Source organism: Chrysemys picta, chromosome 12, assembly GCF_011386835.1.
Source record: "Chrysemys picta bellii isolate R12L10 chromosome 12, ASM1138683v2, whole genome shotgun sequence".
In the NCBI taxonomy this organism is placed as follows: domain Eukaryota; kingdom Metazoa; phylum Chordata; order Testudines; family Emydidae; genus Chrysemys; species Chrysemys picta.
In genome coordinates this window covers 6,049,349-6,063,446 of record NC_088802.1, presented here as the reverse complement: position 1 = coordinate 6,063,446, position 14,098 = coordinate 6,049,349, and the positions used below count along the sequence as shown (strand labels likewise).

The 14,098-nt window shown below is 46.4% G+C and overlaps 1 protein-coding gene across 8 annotated transcripts in view; it reads left to right on the top strand.

Moving 5' to 3' along the window:
• LOC101937526 (early activation antigen CD69-like) overlaps positions 1–14,098 on the top strand; it is a 20,382-nt gene extending 6,284 nt beyond the window's left edge. Inside the window, exons 2-7 of one of the 8 annotated variants that reach the window (XM_065564216.1) lie at positions 3,258–3,360; positions 5,377–5,570; positions 8,321–8,413; positions 9,535–9,746; positions 12,574–12,677; positions 13,296–14,098. In XM_065564216.1, coding sequence (XP_065420288.1) covers positions 5,513–5,570; positions 8,321–8,413; positions 9,535–9,746; positions 12,574–12,677; positions 13,296–13,404 — 576 coding nt within the window. In that variant the 5' untranslated portion in view covers positions 3,258–3,360; positions 5,377–5,512 and the 3' untranslated portion in view covers positions 13,405–14,098. Of the gene's footprint in view, positions 1–3,257; positions 3,361–5,371; positions 5,571–7,812; positions 8,414–9,534; positions 9,747–12,573; positions 12,678–13,295 lie in introns of all 8 variants that reach the window. The other 7 variants (XM_065564215.1, XM_005312522.4, XM_065564212.1 and 4 more) reach the window with 7 other exon arrangements.

Genomic DNA, 14,098 nt, shown 5'->3' with positions numbered 1-14,098 from the left:
TTTGCATAGCAGACAGGAAGTATGTTAGGACACAGGCTTTTGTTACAACATTCTATCCAGGATTTTATCCCTTGGGATCACTGGTATTTGCAGAGCCTTCCAGAAGTGATACGTGACTAGCGACATCTCGCACCAAACGGATACACGGAAATGCATTTAGGCTGCGGTTTCACGGTTGCATGCTGCAGTGATGCCAGCACCCAAGGGTGGGGACCCTAGCCTAGATGTATACCTTACATGGTGTACCTTGTATAAAATTTATCACACTTGTGTAACAGTGGTGACACGTTAAATTTTTGTAAACAGGAATTGTGTTTCTTTTCTACAGCGTCACAAGCAGCGCAGGGTATAAAGGTGCCCCGGCCCTGCTCTACACATAAAAATTAGGTCGACCTAGTTGTATTGCACAGGAATGTATAAAATGTCACGCCCTGTTGTGATGTAGTTAGGTCGACCGAGCCCCCGCTATAGACGCAGCAAGGTCGGTGGAAGAGTTCTCTTGTCGATCTAGCCACTCCTTCTTGGTGGAGAGGCCTACCTACATTGATGGAAAAACCCCTTGTGTTGTTGTAGGAAGCGTCTGCAGTACCGAGGTACAGCTGCAATGCCATAGCTAGGGTGACCAGATACCAAGTGTGAAAAATCGGGACAGGGGGTGGGGGGTAATTTGTTTCTCTATAAGAAAAAGCCCCAAATATCAGGACTGTCCCTATAAAATCGGAACATCTGGTCACCCTAGCCATAGCTGTGCTCCTGTAGCTGCTGTAGTGTAGAGGTACCTTACGTTTTAAGGGTACCATAGGGGCTGACTCTGGGGGTGCTCCGGCCCATGGAAAAAAAATAGTGGGTGCTCAACAGCCACCCACCGATCAGCTGTTCGGTGGCGGATGGGAGCCAGGAGGCGCTGGGGGGTGGAGGGGAGCGAGGGCGGGGTTAGGGATGTAAAAGTCAGCCAGTTAACCGGTAAGCATCAGTCTTATCGGTAAGGTATTCTGGTTAACATTTAAAATTCACTGCGGGATTCTGCTGCCAGCCCTGTGCCACAGATCCAGGCTTCTGCTCCCCCCCACACCAGGATCCCAGCTGCCCCGCTCCCAAGGTCCCAACTGTCAGCTACGGGTCTCAGCTGCCGCCCCACACCCGGGTCCAGGCTGCCAGCCCTGCCCCCAGGGCTCTGCATGGGGTGGCGGCCACGACCCTGGGTGCAGGGCCAGCAATGGAGTCCCCAGCACGGGGCCAGCAGCGAGCGGAATACCCGGGCATGGGGCAGCAGCAGAGCCCTGGGCGCGGAGCTGGCAGCTGGGACCCTGGGCAGAGGGCAGCAGCAGAGCCCCAGGCATTCAGGGAGCAGCCAGGATCCTGGGCGCGCAGGGCGGCAGCAGAGCCTAACAGTTAAACGTTTAACCGGTACAATTTTAATAGTTTAAACATTTAATTTTTTAAACCACTAGTTACATCCCTAGGCAGGGCACACTCAGGGAGGAGGCAGAGTGGGGCAGGAAGAGGTGGGGTAGATATGGGGGTCTCAGGGGAGGGGCAGAGGCGGGAAGAGGCAGAGCAATGGTGGGGCCTTGGGGGAACGGGCGGAGTGGGGGGCAAGGCCTCGGGGCACCCACCGGGAAAGAAGAAAGTCGGCGCCTGTGAAGAGTACACCAGGCCTTATTTTGGAATAAGAGTATCCACAACAGAAATTATATCTGTATCAGTTTAACTGTACTGATATAACGGAAAAATTTTCTGTGTAGACAAGAGTCATGTTTACAGTACAGACCTTTGCCGGCATAGGTGTCGGTTCGGGGTGCATAGATGCTGTGATATGAGCCAAACGGTGCTTTTACTGGTGTTTTGCTCATGCAGGGTGGAATAAGCTAATAACCGCAAAGCTGTGCTTTTAAGGGTCAGCTTTTTTCATTGAAAAATACCAGGGTGGATTTGATTTAAATCAGATTGATTTAAATCACTGGTCAGGAAGACTCGATTTAATCATGGATTTCTACATAAAAGTGCATTCTTGTTGGTTGTTATAACCTTAATACACTTTCTTCACAACTCAGAGATAGATGTAGGTTTCATTTTTAGAAGGTACACAACTATACATTTTTAAACAGTCATTTATTCTGAAAACTTTTCAGATGAGTTGTACAGCTATAACAAAAAGTGAATGATTGTTTGGTTATTTCATTTACCAAAGGTAATTGAAGCAGATATTTATGAAGTCATTGGGAGGTGAACTATCTAAAATTCAACAGGTTACTCATTAATATTTGGAAGATTTTCTTGCCAGACTGTATTAGGCGGAGAACATCACCAGACAGACATTTAAATTGTTTTATTTAACTAAAACAACAGCATTATGTATTCTGGATTTTTTTTTCTTCAACAGCAAACATAATATTTTAACAAAACAAGCATATGAATTTTTTAATTCAAGTTTTTTAAAATCAGGTTTGTTTTTGTTAAAATTGTTTTTAACTAAAATAGTTAAATGAAATATAATGCCTATCTTACCCACAGGTAGAGGAACTTCATTCAAATATTCCCAACCTGGATTTCCAAATCCGATTTTTTTTTATTAAAAAAAAAAATGATTTTTATCTACTCTGAAAAATACAGATTTGCTTCCCCTGAAACATTTTGTGACTTTGTGTTGATTTCACTGAATTGTTTTATTGGGTGGGTGGGGGAACAAAAATTCCAAAACAAATCATTTTGACAGTTTTTCAAAAGGACACACTTTGATTTGTTTGGTTTGAAACTTGTTTGTTTTGGGTCCCCTGTAGTTTTTTTTTTTTTAAAGAACATCAATCAAATGTTTTTAAAAAGTTCAACATTGAAACAAACTGACCTGAAACAAAAGGAATTACTTTCTGGAGGTTTTCTAGCCTGTCTTACACAGGAGGTCAGAGTAGATAATCAGATTGGTCCCTTCTGCCCTTGGAATCTATAAATTTTCCCCCCAGTGTTTTTAAGAATTGCCAGCGAATCAAAAAAATCTGTTATTTGCCCACCTCTAGCTGTAGTTGGTTCCTGTGGTTTTCAATCAGCGTTTCTAGTCCAATGTCGCTCAAGCTCAGAAAGTCTCTTTCAGTTTCAGGATCTGTGGCTGGCAGTTCCTTCTCTTGTGCTCCCAAAAGGGCAAGGGGGTACATTTACCACTACAATAGATTCCTGATTTGGTGGCAGGTTGCTATCTTGTCAAATGCTCTCTCACGGCTTTCTCACTGGCTTACATTCATGTCAACTCCTCCCCCAATTAGGATGTTTTGCCCAGTTACCAACGTGAGACTGAACGTCGGTTGCACAATTCTCTCCCAGTTGAGCAGTTCCTTTGGATTCAGAGTTGATGCTGCAGGAAACAGGGTGAGTTATGATTCTGATATTAGGAGACTAGTGGGGAGGGGGTCTGAGGGGAAGGCAGAGGCCTGGCCCAGGGAGGCAGGGAATGGGGTGAAAAGAAGAGTTCTGAGAGAGAAATGCAGAGGAGGGCGGGTGATAAGGTGGGAAAGTTGGTGTAACATCCAAAGAAGAGCTGGGTGAGAGGAAGTTTTGGGTGGGGGATGGTTAGACAACTATAGATTTGGGGGAGGCGGGTAATTTTGTTTAGTCAAAAATCCAGTTTCTGTGAGGGAAAAAGTTCTGATGAAAAATATTCGACCGGCCTTATAAATTTCATGTAACTATCCAGAACATTCTGGTGCGTTCTTGATTAACAAGGGAGACATAGCTGCGAGTATTGCTGACACACAGTGGAGATTTCCAGCATTGCAGCCCGGTGATAGGGCAATGTTGGTAAACTGGTAAGCTTAGTACTAATGAGCAACCAAGAAGAAAACACTGGTTTGGGGAGAAAGAGTTCAGCCTGAGAGGGATGGGGCACTGTGGCCTTGCGAGCAGTGAACTAGCCTGGCATTTGCAAGACCCGGGTTCTATTCCTGGCTCTGCTGGGTGACCACAAGGTAGTCACTTCACTCAGTGCCTTAGTTTCCCCCTCTGTGCAATGGCAGTAGTGATATCGGAGTGCTTTGAGATCTTCTGAAGGTAAGAGCCAGGTATTATAAGATGAAGACTAGTCTTGTGGCTAAGACTGGGACTCAAAAGACCTGGGGTTCAATTCTTGACTCTGCCATAAACTCCAGGTGTGCCCTTGGACCCATCAGGTAGAGCAAAATGTTCAAAAATGACACCAGCACCATGAGCGAGAGATTTTGAAAGGTATTTGGACACCTACAAATGCAGATAGGTGCCTAGTGGTATTTTCAAAAGCAGGTTAGGCCCCTAACTTCCGTTAGCTTGGGCTTCCATTTTCCAACCTCTAACTAACTCCCACTGAAATCAATATGAGTTAAGCACCTAAATACCCTTGAAGATCTGGACCTTGAAGAACAACTCAGATGTCTGTCCTCCCACTGCCCAAAACACACTTTTCCTTCCCAAATACAGATTTTTGGGGTAAAGGAAAATTTCAGCACCTGTGATGAATATTTCAGAAGTTATGAGTGACTGAAAATTGGCAGGGAAGGGTGATTAGAATGGAAACAGGTTTGCGACCTCAATTACAACAGCGCTAGTAAATGCTCACTAAGACTAAATATTGTTGCTGGTAGAACAAATCCATTTTTCTTTAAACTCAGCCCCCGAATTCTCCTTTGGCTAATTGTGGCAGTGCGGCCAACAGATTGACTCCATGCTGGGATGTATTAACAACATGCAGTTCTGGGGTGTATTAACAGGAAGGTTGTAAGTAAGACATGGGAGGTCATTGTTCCGCTCTACTCAGCACTGGGCCTCAGCTGGAGTATTATGTCCAGTTTTGGGCACCACACTTTCAGAAAGATTGGAGAGAATCCAGAGGAGAGCAACAAAAAAGATCCGAGGCTTAGAAAACATGACGTATGAGGAAATGTTGAAAGAATTAGGCATGTTTAGTCTAGAGAACAGAAGGCTGAGGGGGGACTTGCTAAGAGTCTTCAAATACGTAAAAGATTATTATAAAGAGGATGGTGATTGATTGGTCTCCAGGCCTTCCAGAGGTAGGACAAGAATAGACACAATTGGCAGCAAGGGAGAGTTAGGTTGACTATTAGGATAAACTTTCTAATTCTAATGATAGTTAAGCACTGAAACAGGTTACCAACGGAGGTTGTGGAACTCCAGGTATTTAAGAATAGATTAGAGAAACACCTGTTGGGATGGTCTAGGTTTACTTATTCCTGCCTAGGCATGCAGGGATGGACTAGATGACCTCTTGAGGTTCCTTCCAGCTCCTTATGATTCTATGCTGCCTGAAGTATTTCAATTTATTTGTCTTGAAAGTTTAAATTAATTTCATCCAGTGAACTCTTGTCTGTTTTCTTTTATCCTCTGGTATAAGAACAGAGCAGACTATAACTCAAGTGGAGAAACCTTAGGAAGAAAAGAACCTGGAGCCAGGACTGTCACAGCTGATCGGGAGTAATTCTATATCAGTGAAAGAGTTGGTTGGGACACACGGACAGCTCGCTTCCCAGGAAAGATGGAGAAAACTAATTCTCATTCTGAAAAGGTGCAACGTTGCAACTCGATTGAAAAGGGTAATCTGATGGCCATTCCTTCCTCTTTCTTTCTGGGGACACGGGGAGTGATGCGTGTTGTAAAGGATTAGACCCTGAGTGTCTGGGAAGGTTTGAATAGCCGATTTTTCAGAGGTTCTGAGAACCCACAGCTTCCATTGTGTGAGCTGCGGGTGCTGCATGCACCTGGAAGCAAGACCAGCCAGAGGTGCCAAGATACTCCAAGCAACAGCCCTTGAAATTTAACCTAGGCAGAAACACCAGGAACGTCTGAATAGCCAGACTTATCTTCTAATGCAGGGGTCAGAAACCTTCAGCACATGGCCCATCAGGGTAATCCGCTGGCGGGCCGCGAGACATTTTGTTTTCATTTACCATCCGCAGGCACAGCTCCCAGTGGCCGTGGTTCGCTGTTCCTGGCCAATGGGAGCTGCGGGAAATGGTGCGGGATTACCATGATGGGCTGCGTGCCGAAGGCTGCCGACCCCTGTTCTAATACTATGACCCATAGAGTGAAACATCTCTTGATCCAGGGCAGCTCAACTGCTGATATTGTGGAGGCATTTGATAGGCAATTCCAAAGCTTAAGGTTATAGCCCATTTATAAGCCTGAGGCCTTGTCTACATGTGGTGGCTGCTATCTTGGCCAACACTCCGGGGATCGAACCAAGGACCTGCAGAGCTGAAAGCACAAACTGCTACAGCTTGTGCTAAACATCTAGAACTAGCGCCTGTAAAAGAAGACTGAGAGGGGACCTGATAATAGTCCTCACTTCAGATACGTTATAAAGACTGTGATAAATTGTTTTCCATGGCCACTGAAGGCAGGATCAAAGTAATGGGTCTAATCTGCAGCAAGGGAGATTTAGGTTAAATGTTCGGAAAAACTTTCTAACTCTAGGGTAGTTATGTTTGTGGAGGATAGGTCCATCAATGGCTATTAGCCAGGATGGGCAGGAATGGTGTCCAACAGTGGAATGAGTCAACAGTGTGATGCTGTTGCAAAAAAAGCAAACATGATTCTGGGATGTATTAACAGGTGTGTTGTGAGCAAGACACAAGAAGTCATTCTTCTGCTCTACTCTGCTCTGGTTAGGCCTCAGCTGGAGTATTGTGTCCAGTTCTGGGCACCGCATTTCAAGAAAGATGTGGAGAAATTGGAAAGGGTCCAGAGAAGAGCAACAAGAATGATTAAAGGTCTTGAGAACATGACCTGTAAAGGAAGGCTGAAAGAATTGGGTTTGTTTAGTTTGGAAAAGAGAAGACTGAGAGGGGACATGATAGCAGTTTTCAGGTATCTAAAAGGGTGTCATAAGGAGGAGGGAGAAAACTTGTTCACCTTAGCCTCTAAGGATAGAACCAGAAGCAACGGGCTTAAACTGCAGCAAGGGAGGTCTAGGTTGGACATTAGGAAAAAGTTCCTAACTGTCAGGGTGGTTAAACACTGGAATAAATTGCCTAGGGAGGCTGTGGAATCTCCGTCTCTGGAGATATTTAAGAGTAGGTTAGATAAATGTCTATCAGGGGTGGTCTAGACAGTATTTGGTCCTGCCATGCGGGCAGGGGACTGGACTTGATGACCTCTCGAGGTCCCTTCCAGTCCTAGAATCTATGAATCTAGCCTCTTGTTTGCCAGAAGCTGGGAATGGGCAACAAGGGATGGATCACTTGACGATTCCCTGTTCTGTTCATTCCCTCTGGGGCACCTGGCATTGGCCACTGTGGGAAGACAGGACACTGGGCTAGATGTACTTTTGGTCTGACCCAGTATGGCCGTTCTTATATTCTGGAATAGGCTTCCAAGGGAATCCAAGGGAAACAGATCGGAGAAACACCTATCAGGGCTGGTCTAGGTTTACTTGGTCCTGCCTCAGCGCAGGGGGCTGGACTTGATGACTTCTTCAGGTCCCTTCCAGCCCAACATTTCTGTGATTCTAAGAAATAAGATACTCTGAAACTGAAGTAAAAGCAGTCTCACCACCTTTTGTGCTAGTTTTACTGTACTGGTTTAAAATCACACAGCTGAGTGAAATTGGCGCAACTCTGCACCCTTATTTTAACCCAGGGAATCTGGTAGAGAATAGAGTATATGGTTCAGGTTGAAGGAAACCTTATTGTGCCTTTTGTTTTTGGTCTGAAGGCCCCGATCCTGCTAACACTTAAATTAATGCTTAATTTTCAGCAGGTTAGTAGTCACGTAGGCTTCAGTCTCAGGTATTTGTACCCACTGCTTTGAAAATAAATCCCTTCTTTGTACTTCTAGCTGCCTATTTTACAGCTGGGGAGCGAAAGCACAAAGGATAAGTGACTGTTCCAAGGACTCATAGGGACTCAGTAGTAGAGCTGAGAATTGTGTCCATTGTCCTGAGTCCCATTCTAGTGCCTTAACCACATGCAATGTAGTAGCTGGAAACACGGAAGAGGAATCAGTGCCATGTGACCAGCCGGCTCTCTGCAGACAACCAGCAAGGGCCGTCAGACCAAAGTTGGACAACCCCTTGACTAAGGGATCCTGAAAGATGTCTGAAATCAACCAGACCCTGCTTTAGTGGAGATGGCAAGAGGTTGGCGGCTATCAAGATTAGATCAGCAATAAATATCACCCAGTGGAAGCCTGTCTAGATCTTTAACTTCTCATTCCCCTTTCTAGAAGAGGTGGGGGATGTTGTACGGCAACTGTAACTGCAAACTAAAGCAGTTTGTTTCGGGCAAGTCTGCTGCATGGCTAGCTCCGTTAGATGTTTGGATACTATTGGCTTTTTCTCTTCCAGAGGGCAAATCTACATGTATCAGATTTCTCAGATGCAGAATTAGAATTATAGCTGAATTCCTCCTCCTAGCTGCACTTCTCATTTCTTGGGCAGGTGAGTAAACAGCCTTTTACTTAGCTTGGTATTTGTTCTCTGCATGGGGCTGTTGCAAACCTGCATCCTGTCTTCCCAGTTTCTACCTGTCTAGCCCTCATCGTAACAGCATTCCCCCACTCCTTTGAGTTAGAGCCGCATTATTATCCCCATTTGCCTCATGAATAGAGCTGGCCTGGAGACAGGACTGAATTTCCATGAGAAATGTTGAGTGTTTAGAATTTTTCTCCTTCTCAGACAGAGACTGACTCAGTAACCAGGGTAGGGAGCCAGGTTCAACTTCCAGGTCTGCCTGATTCTCAGCAAAGACTTGAACCCATGTTTCCCACCTCCCAGATCGGTGCCCATAGAAGCAAGGCGTGGCCTTGCAGGTACCTTGTCTCGGTTTCCCGTCTCTCAGGGCCTCTTGAGAACTCCACGCAGTTCAAAAGGGTATGAGGCAAAATTTCCCAGCTGCGGTTCTACTTCATTACATCCAAAGAAACTTGAAATAAAGTCTCTCCCCTTGGGCTCAGGGGGTTGCACAGCCCTCGTCTTTGGCATTTGTATTTCCCAATCCTGACTTGGTGTCTCTGGAGTTCTTCACCCTCAGCAGAGCCCTCGATGGCTTTTTATCAGGCCTACGTGCTTGTTATTCCATTCATGGCCTAGATAGGCTCATTCCCCTTAATTTAGCTCCTCACCAGTAGCTTGGGCCTAGACTCCCCTTAAAGGGGTCAGCAAGCCCGTGAAAGTGCCCTAACCAATTGGCTACTGTGGGGTGTGTCTCTGTGTCTTGTTTTGATCAATAATCCCCCCTGGACCCAAGAAACCTTCCCAACAAAACCGATCTGTTTCGGTGAAAAGTTTCAGTTTTGACAAATTGGCATTTTCCAATTGAAAACGCGTTTTGTTAAAAAATTCCCGACCGGCTCCAATTATCATCTCCCATTTAAAGAAGGGGAAACCAAGCACAGAGATGATATCACTTTTGATCTTTCCTATCAGATGCCCTCCAGCCAGCAACCAGACACTGAAGAGTCTTTGAAGCCTAAATTTGGGGGGTCTTCTTTTGATTCGTGCCCCTGTGACACAGAGCAGTGGGGCAGGAGAGAATCAGTTTCTTTCTTTCTCCTTTCCAGTGATGGGATTTAAAACCCAGCAGTCATGTCCACTCTCCAACGCTGCCTCATGTCCAGTGAGCCGTTCCACCTCCTCATGTGTGGATGGCTGGATCGGGTACAGAGGGAAATGCTACTATTTCTCAGAGGCTGAAGGGAACTGGACCTACAGCCAGAATAATTGCTCTTCCCTTGGTGCCTCCCTGGCTGTGATTGACACCCGGCAGGACCTGGTAAGGAAGAAACTGATTTCTTGTTCTATATGGCAATCTCAATAGACTGGGATTGCAATGATAGTGACTGACTCATTCCAGAGTTCTAGGTTTGGAATGCTAGTGACTGACTCATTCCAGGGTTCTAGGTTTGGAATGCTAGTGACTGATTCATTCTGGAGTTCCGGAATTGGAATGCTCGTGACTGTCTCATTCCGGGGTTCTGGGTTTGGAATGCTAGTGACTGACTTATTCCAGGGTTCCAGTTTTGGAATGCTAGTGGCTGACTCGTTCTGGGTTTGGAATGTTAGTGATTGACTCATTCCAGAGTTCTAGGTTTGGAATGCTAGTGACTGATTCATTCTGGAGTTCCGGAATTGGAATGCTCATGACTGTCTCATTCCGGGGTTCTGGGTTTGGAATGCTAGTGACTGACTTATTCCAGGGTTCCAGTTTTGGAATGCTAGTGGCTGACTCGTTCTGGGTTTGGAATGCTAGTGATTGACTCATTCCAGGGTTCTAGGTTTGAAATGCTAGTGACTGATTCATTCTGGAGTTCCGGAATTGGAATGCTCATGACTGTCTCATTCCGGGGTTCTGAGTTTGGAATGCTAGTGACTGACTTATTCCAGGGTTCCAGTTTTGGAATGCTAGTGGCTGACTCGTTCTGGGTTTGGAATGCTAGTGATTGACTCATTCCAGGGTTCTAGGTTTGGAATGCTAGTGGCTGACTCATTCCAGGGTTCCAGCCCTGAAGCTCATAACAGCCTCTGGTCCATGTAGTGGTAAAGATGCTAAATAGCATGGAAGTTTCAGCGGCTAGATTCAAAACTGGCATCTGTGTTGTCATGGCTGAGATCTGAGAGTGTAAATTGAAAGGCAGTTCCCATTATAAGCCTACTGCCAAGATTTTTCAAAGTGACGAGTAATTTTTGGTTGCCCAATATCAGATGGCTTCAGTGGGCCTGATTTGGAGAAATTACTAAACTCCTGCCCTCTAAAAATCAGAGCCCTTTAAGGCTTCTCATGACGGGCACCCAAAAATCACTAGCTTCATTTGAAAATCTTGATCTCTCTAAAATGGGGTTAATAATCCTCACCATTGTCTGTCTTGTCTGTGAGCTCTTGGGGCAATGGGTGTCTCTCAGTATAAGGACACAAAACAGGAAGGGTCATTGAGTCCAGGACCTGCTATCACAGGCAACCCCATTTGTTAATAAACTTATCAAGCTCCATCTTCAAATGAGTTAGGTGTTTCCTTGCCTCCTCCTATTGGTCACCTCTCCCCCTTGATGAGTAGCAACTTCTAATTTCCAGCCTGAATTTATTCATGGCCAGTTTGTCCCCATTTGTTCTTGTACCAAGATTTGCTTTGAGCTTCAATAGCTTTTTCTCCTTCCCGGGTGTTTTATCCCGTGATGTATTTATAGGGAGCAATCAAATCCCCTCTCAGGCCTGCTAAACAAGCCAGGTTGTTCCAGTTTCCTCTCCCATGTGCATGTACATAATAATCTACACGGCCACTCCTTCCTTTGGTGGGCAGTAGCTAAACTGAGCAAGGGCTGCTGCTGGGCAGAAGAATGGTGGCTGCTACAAAGCGTTTTTAAGAGGAGCTCCATCTGTGCGTGGCATTGGATCCGGCAGGGTAGTCATTGCCACGTGTTCCCGACAAAAAGCATTTTGACTTCCTGTCGCAAGTTGATCCCAAGTGGTCTATTTTGTCTGAAAAACTCTGTTATTATTTATTAGTGTCTAGAGGCCCCCCACAGAGATAAGGGCTCCATTGTGCCAGGCACTGCCCAGACACCGTGAGAGACAGTCCCTGCCCCAGCTGAGATCAGGGCCCCGTTGTGCCGGGTGCTGCACAGACACACAGGGAGAGACAGTCCCTGCCCCAGCTGAGATCAGGTCCCCGTTGTGCCGGGCGCTGCACAGACACACAGACAGTGAGAGACAATCTCTGCTGCAAAGATTTTATAATCCAAATAACTCCTTGGGATGAACGCTAATGACTAATTGATTTTGCAAAGCACTAAGGCACGTCTATGGTGCATTATAAAAATATACTAGCGCAGGTCAAAAATTGTCAAACAGAACAATTGGGAAATGTTGGGGAATCAAAATATTTGTATAGAATTTGTCAATTTAGACAGTTTTTGATGAAAAATTATCAGAATGAATCACTTTGAAAAGGCTGAAATGAAACAGTCCGATTTTCCCAAAATGAAATATTTCATTCCACGAAGAATTTCGAACTTTCAACTTTTTGTCCTGATTTGGGACAAAACCAAAATTCAGAATTTCCCACCAGATGGAACTTCCATTTTCCCCTGCTCTAAAATGTAGATGTACAGTCATCATAGTGATCATCATCAAACACACATAGTCTACTAAGGACCGTTGCGCCAGTCTGAGTGCCTGTGGTGGCTGGTGTCGCACCAGGTGTTGTGTGGTGAAGTTCCCAGATCTTGTTCAGTCCTGCGAACCCACAGATCTCTGGGGTGGCCCCAGATGTGGCACCAGCTAGGGTCAGGAAACAGTCCCCTTTGCATGTTGCTGGAGAGTTTGAGAGCACGGCGCGCTGGGTTACTTTTGTCCATCTGGTGACATGGCTGAGGAGCCTGCAACACCGCTTTGGAATAAAATGAGCGACTGAAGGAAGGCCGGATCTTTGCGACATTGTGACATTTCCCACAAAACCAAACCACGTTATGCTCAGGAATGGGCCTAGATAGAGTGATGGAACTATAGTCTTCTTCTACAAGAGTGGGGTGGAATGATGCTGTGTGCGGTCACTGAAGGCCGTTGTACATAACGCGCTTCCTCTTTGCTTCTTTATCACCGTAAGGATTTCATACTGCGATATAAAGGCACCACAGATCCGTGGATTGGTCTCCAGAGGGGCTCTGATCATCACTGGAAATGGGCAAATGGCACCAAATTCAACAACCTGTGAGTTTCTTTGTTCATCTGGAACGCTGAGTCAGGCTGGGCTGTGTTTAAAGCTGGAACTCAGGAGGTCTGGTTTCCATGCCTGGCTTTGCCACAGGCTGTGTGTGTGATCGGGGCCTGCGTCGTAGAATAATGCTTTGGCCAAATCGCTGGGTGGCTGGCCCTTTAAGGGGACATGGGTCTCAACCCCATCCGTGATGCAGTCAACTCTCGTGGGTGGGGAAAATGGCGATCATGTGACCCAATCAGACGATAAGGGCGAGGCTTTGGGTGAATCAGAGGCTGAGCTGCTGGAAAAAAGCACTCAGCCAGCATCTGGTCCCTGGAAAGAGGGCCGTGAAACCCTGGTCTAAAAGGAGGTGTGTGTGCGGCTGGAGAGGCCGACTTGAACCACACAGTCCCAGGTAGCAGCACTGTGGAAACCCTGAACCTAGAGAGGTGGGTGAAAGGAGGCTGACTTTGGGAGCCGGACTATGTTCAATACATTAGACCCCAAGAAGAGGGCGATACGGTTTTAAAGACTTTTGTGCTGAGTGGCTGATTTTCAGGAACCTTGGAGGGAAACTGAGGCAGGGCCATGAGGGGTGCTTGCAAGCCACATCTTGCTGTTCTTTCCAGGTTTGAAGTCAGAGGAGATGCAAACTGCGCATTTCTGACGGAGACTGCAGTCAGCTCTTCAAGGTGCTACACCGTGAGAAGCTGGATCTGCAACAAACCGTATGCGTAATAGATGAAGGGAAAGTAACACGGACATGCAGGGGGGATGCCAGAAATGAAGGACTTAAATCACAGTTCGACTCTGAAAACCGAGGGCAAAAAACTGCACCTTAGGAGTACTGATTTATCGTCTCTTGGTGTCTCCAGATCAGATGGGCTCATTTTACAAGTAAACAGATGCTGCTGGGGTTCCTCCCCACCCCCACCCGCACCCCCTTTAGCTGCCAGCACCACAAGCTCGCTTCTGGGATCTGAGAGTTAAGCTGGGTTCTCGATTTCGTACAGCATCTCCAGGGATAAAAGTTCTGCGGGGCACAGATGCTGCCCTTTGTGGACACCCATGTTGTTCTTCCGTCCCTTTCCCGTCCTGCCTTCCGTGACCGCCATGAGGCCCCCGTCCTCTTCCCATGCTGCCCCTCTGACCCACACGGCCCCTGTCCCCTCCCTATCCTGCCCTCTATGACTTTCGCACCATCCCCCCATCACCTTGTCCAGCCCTTTATTGACCCTCCTGGGAAGGGGGTTTGTGCGCACCTATATATGCTCCTTGAAATGTTTTTTATCTTGGTTATTTATTAAGGCAGTAATGGCTGAGCAGATGCATATTACCCCACTGCCCTAAGTATTTACACCTTGCTCATTTTTGTGACCTCTGAGCCCCAGCAATTCCAGGCTACGAGCCCATAAAAGAAATTGGATCAAAA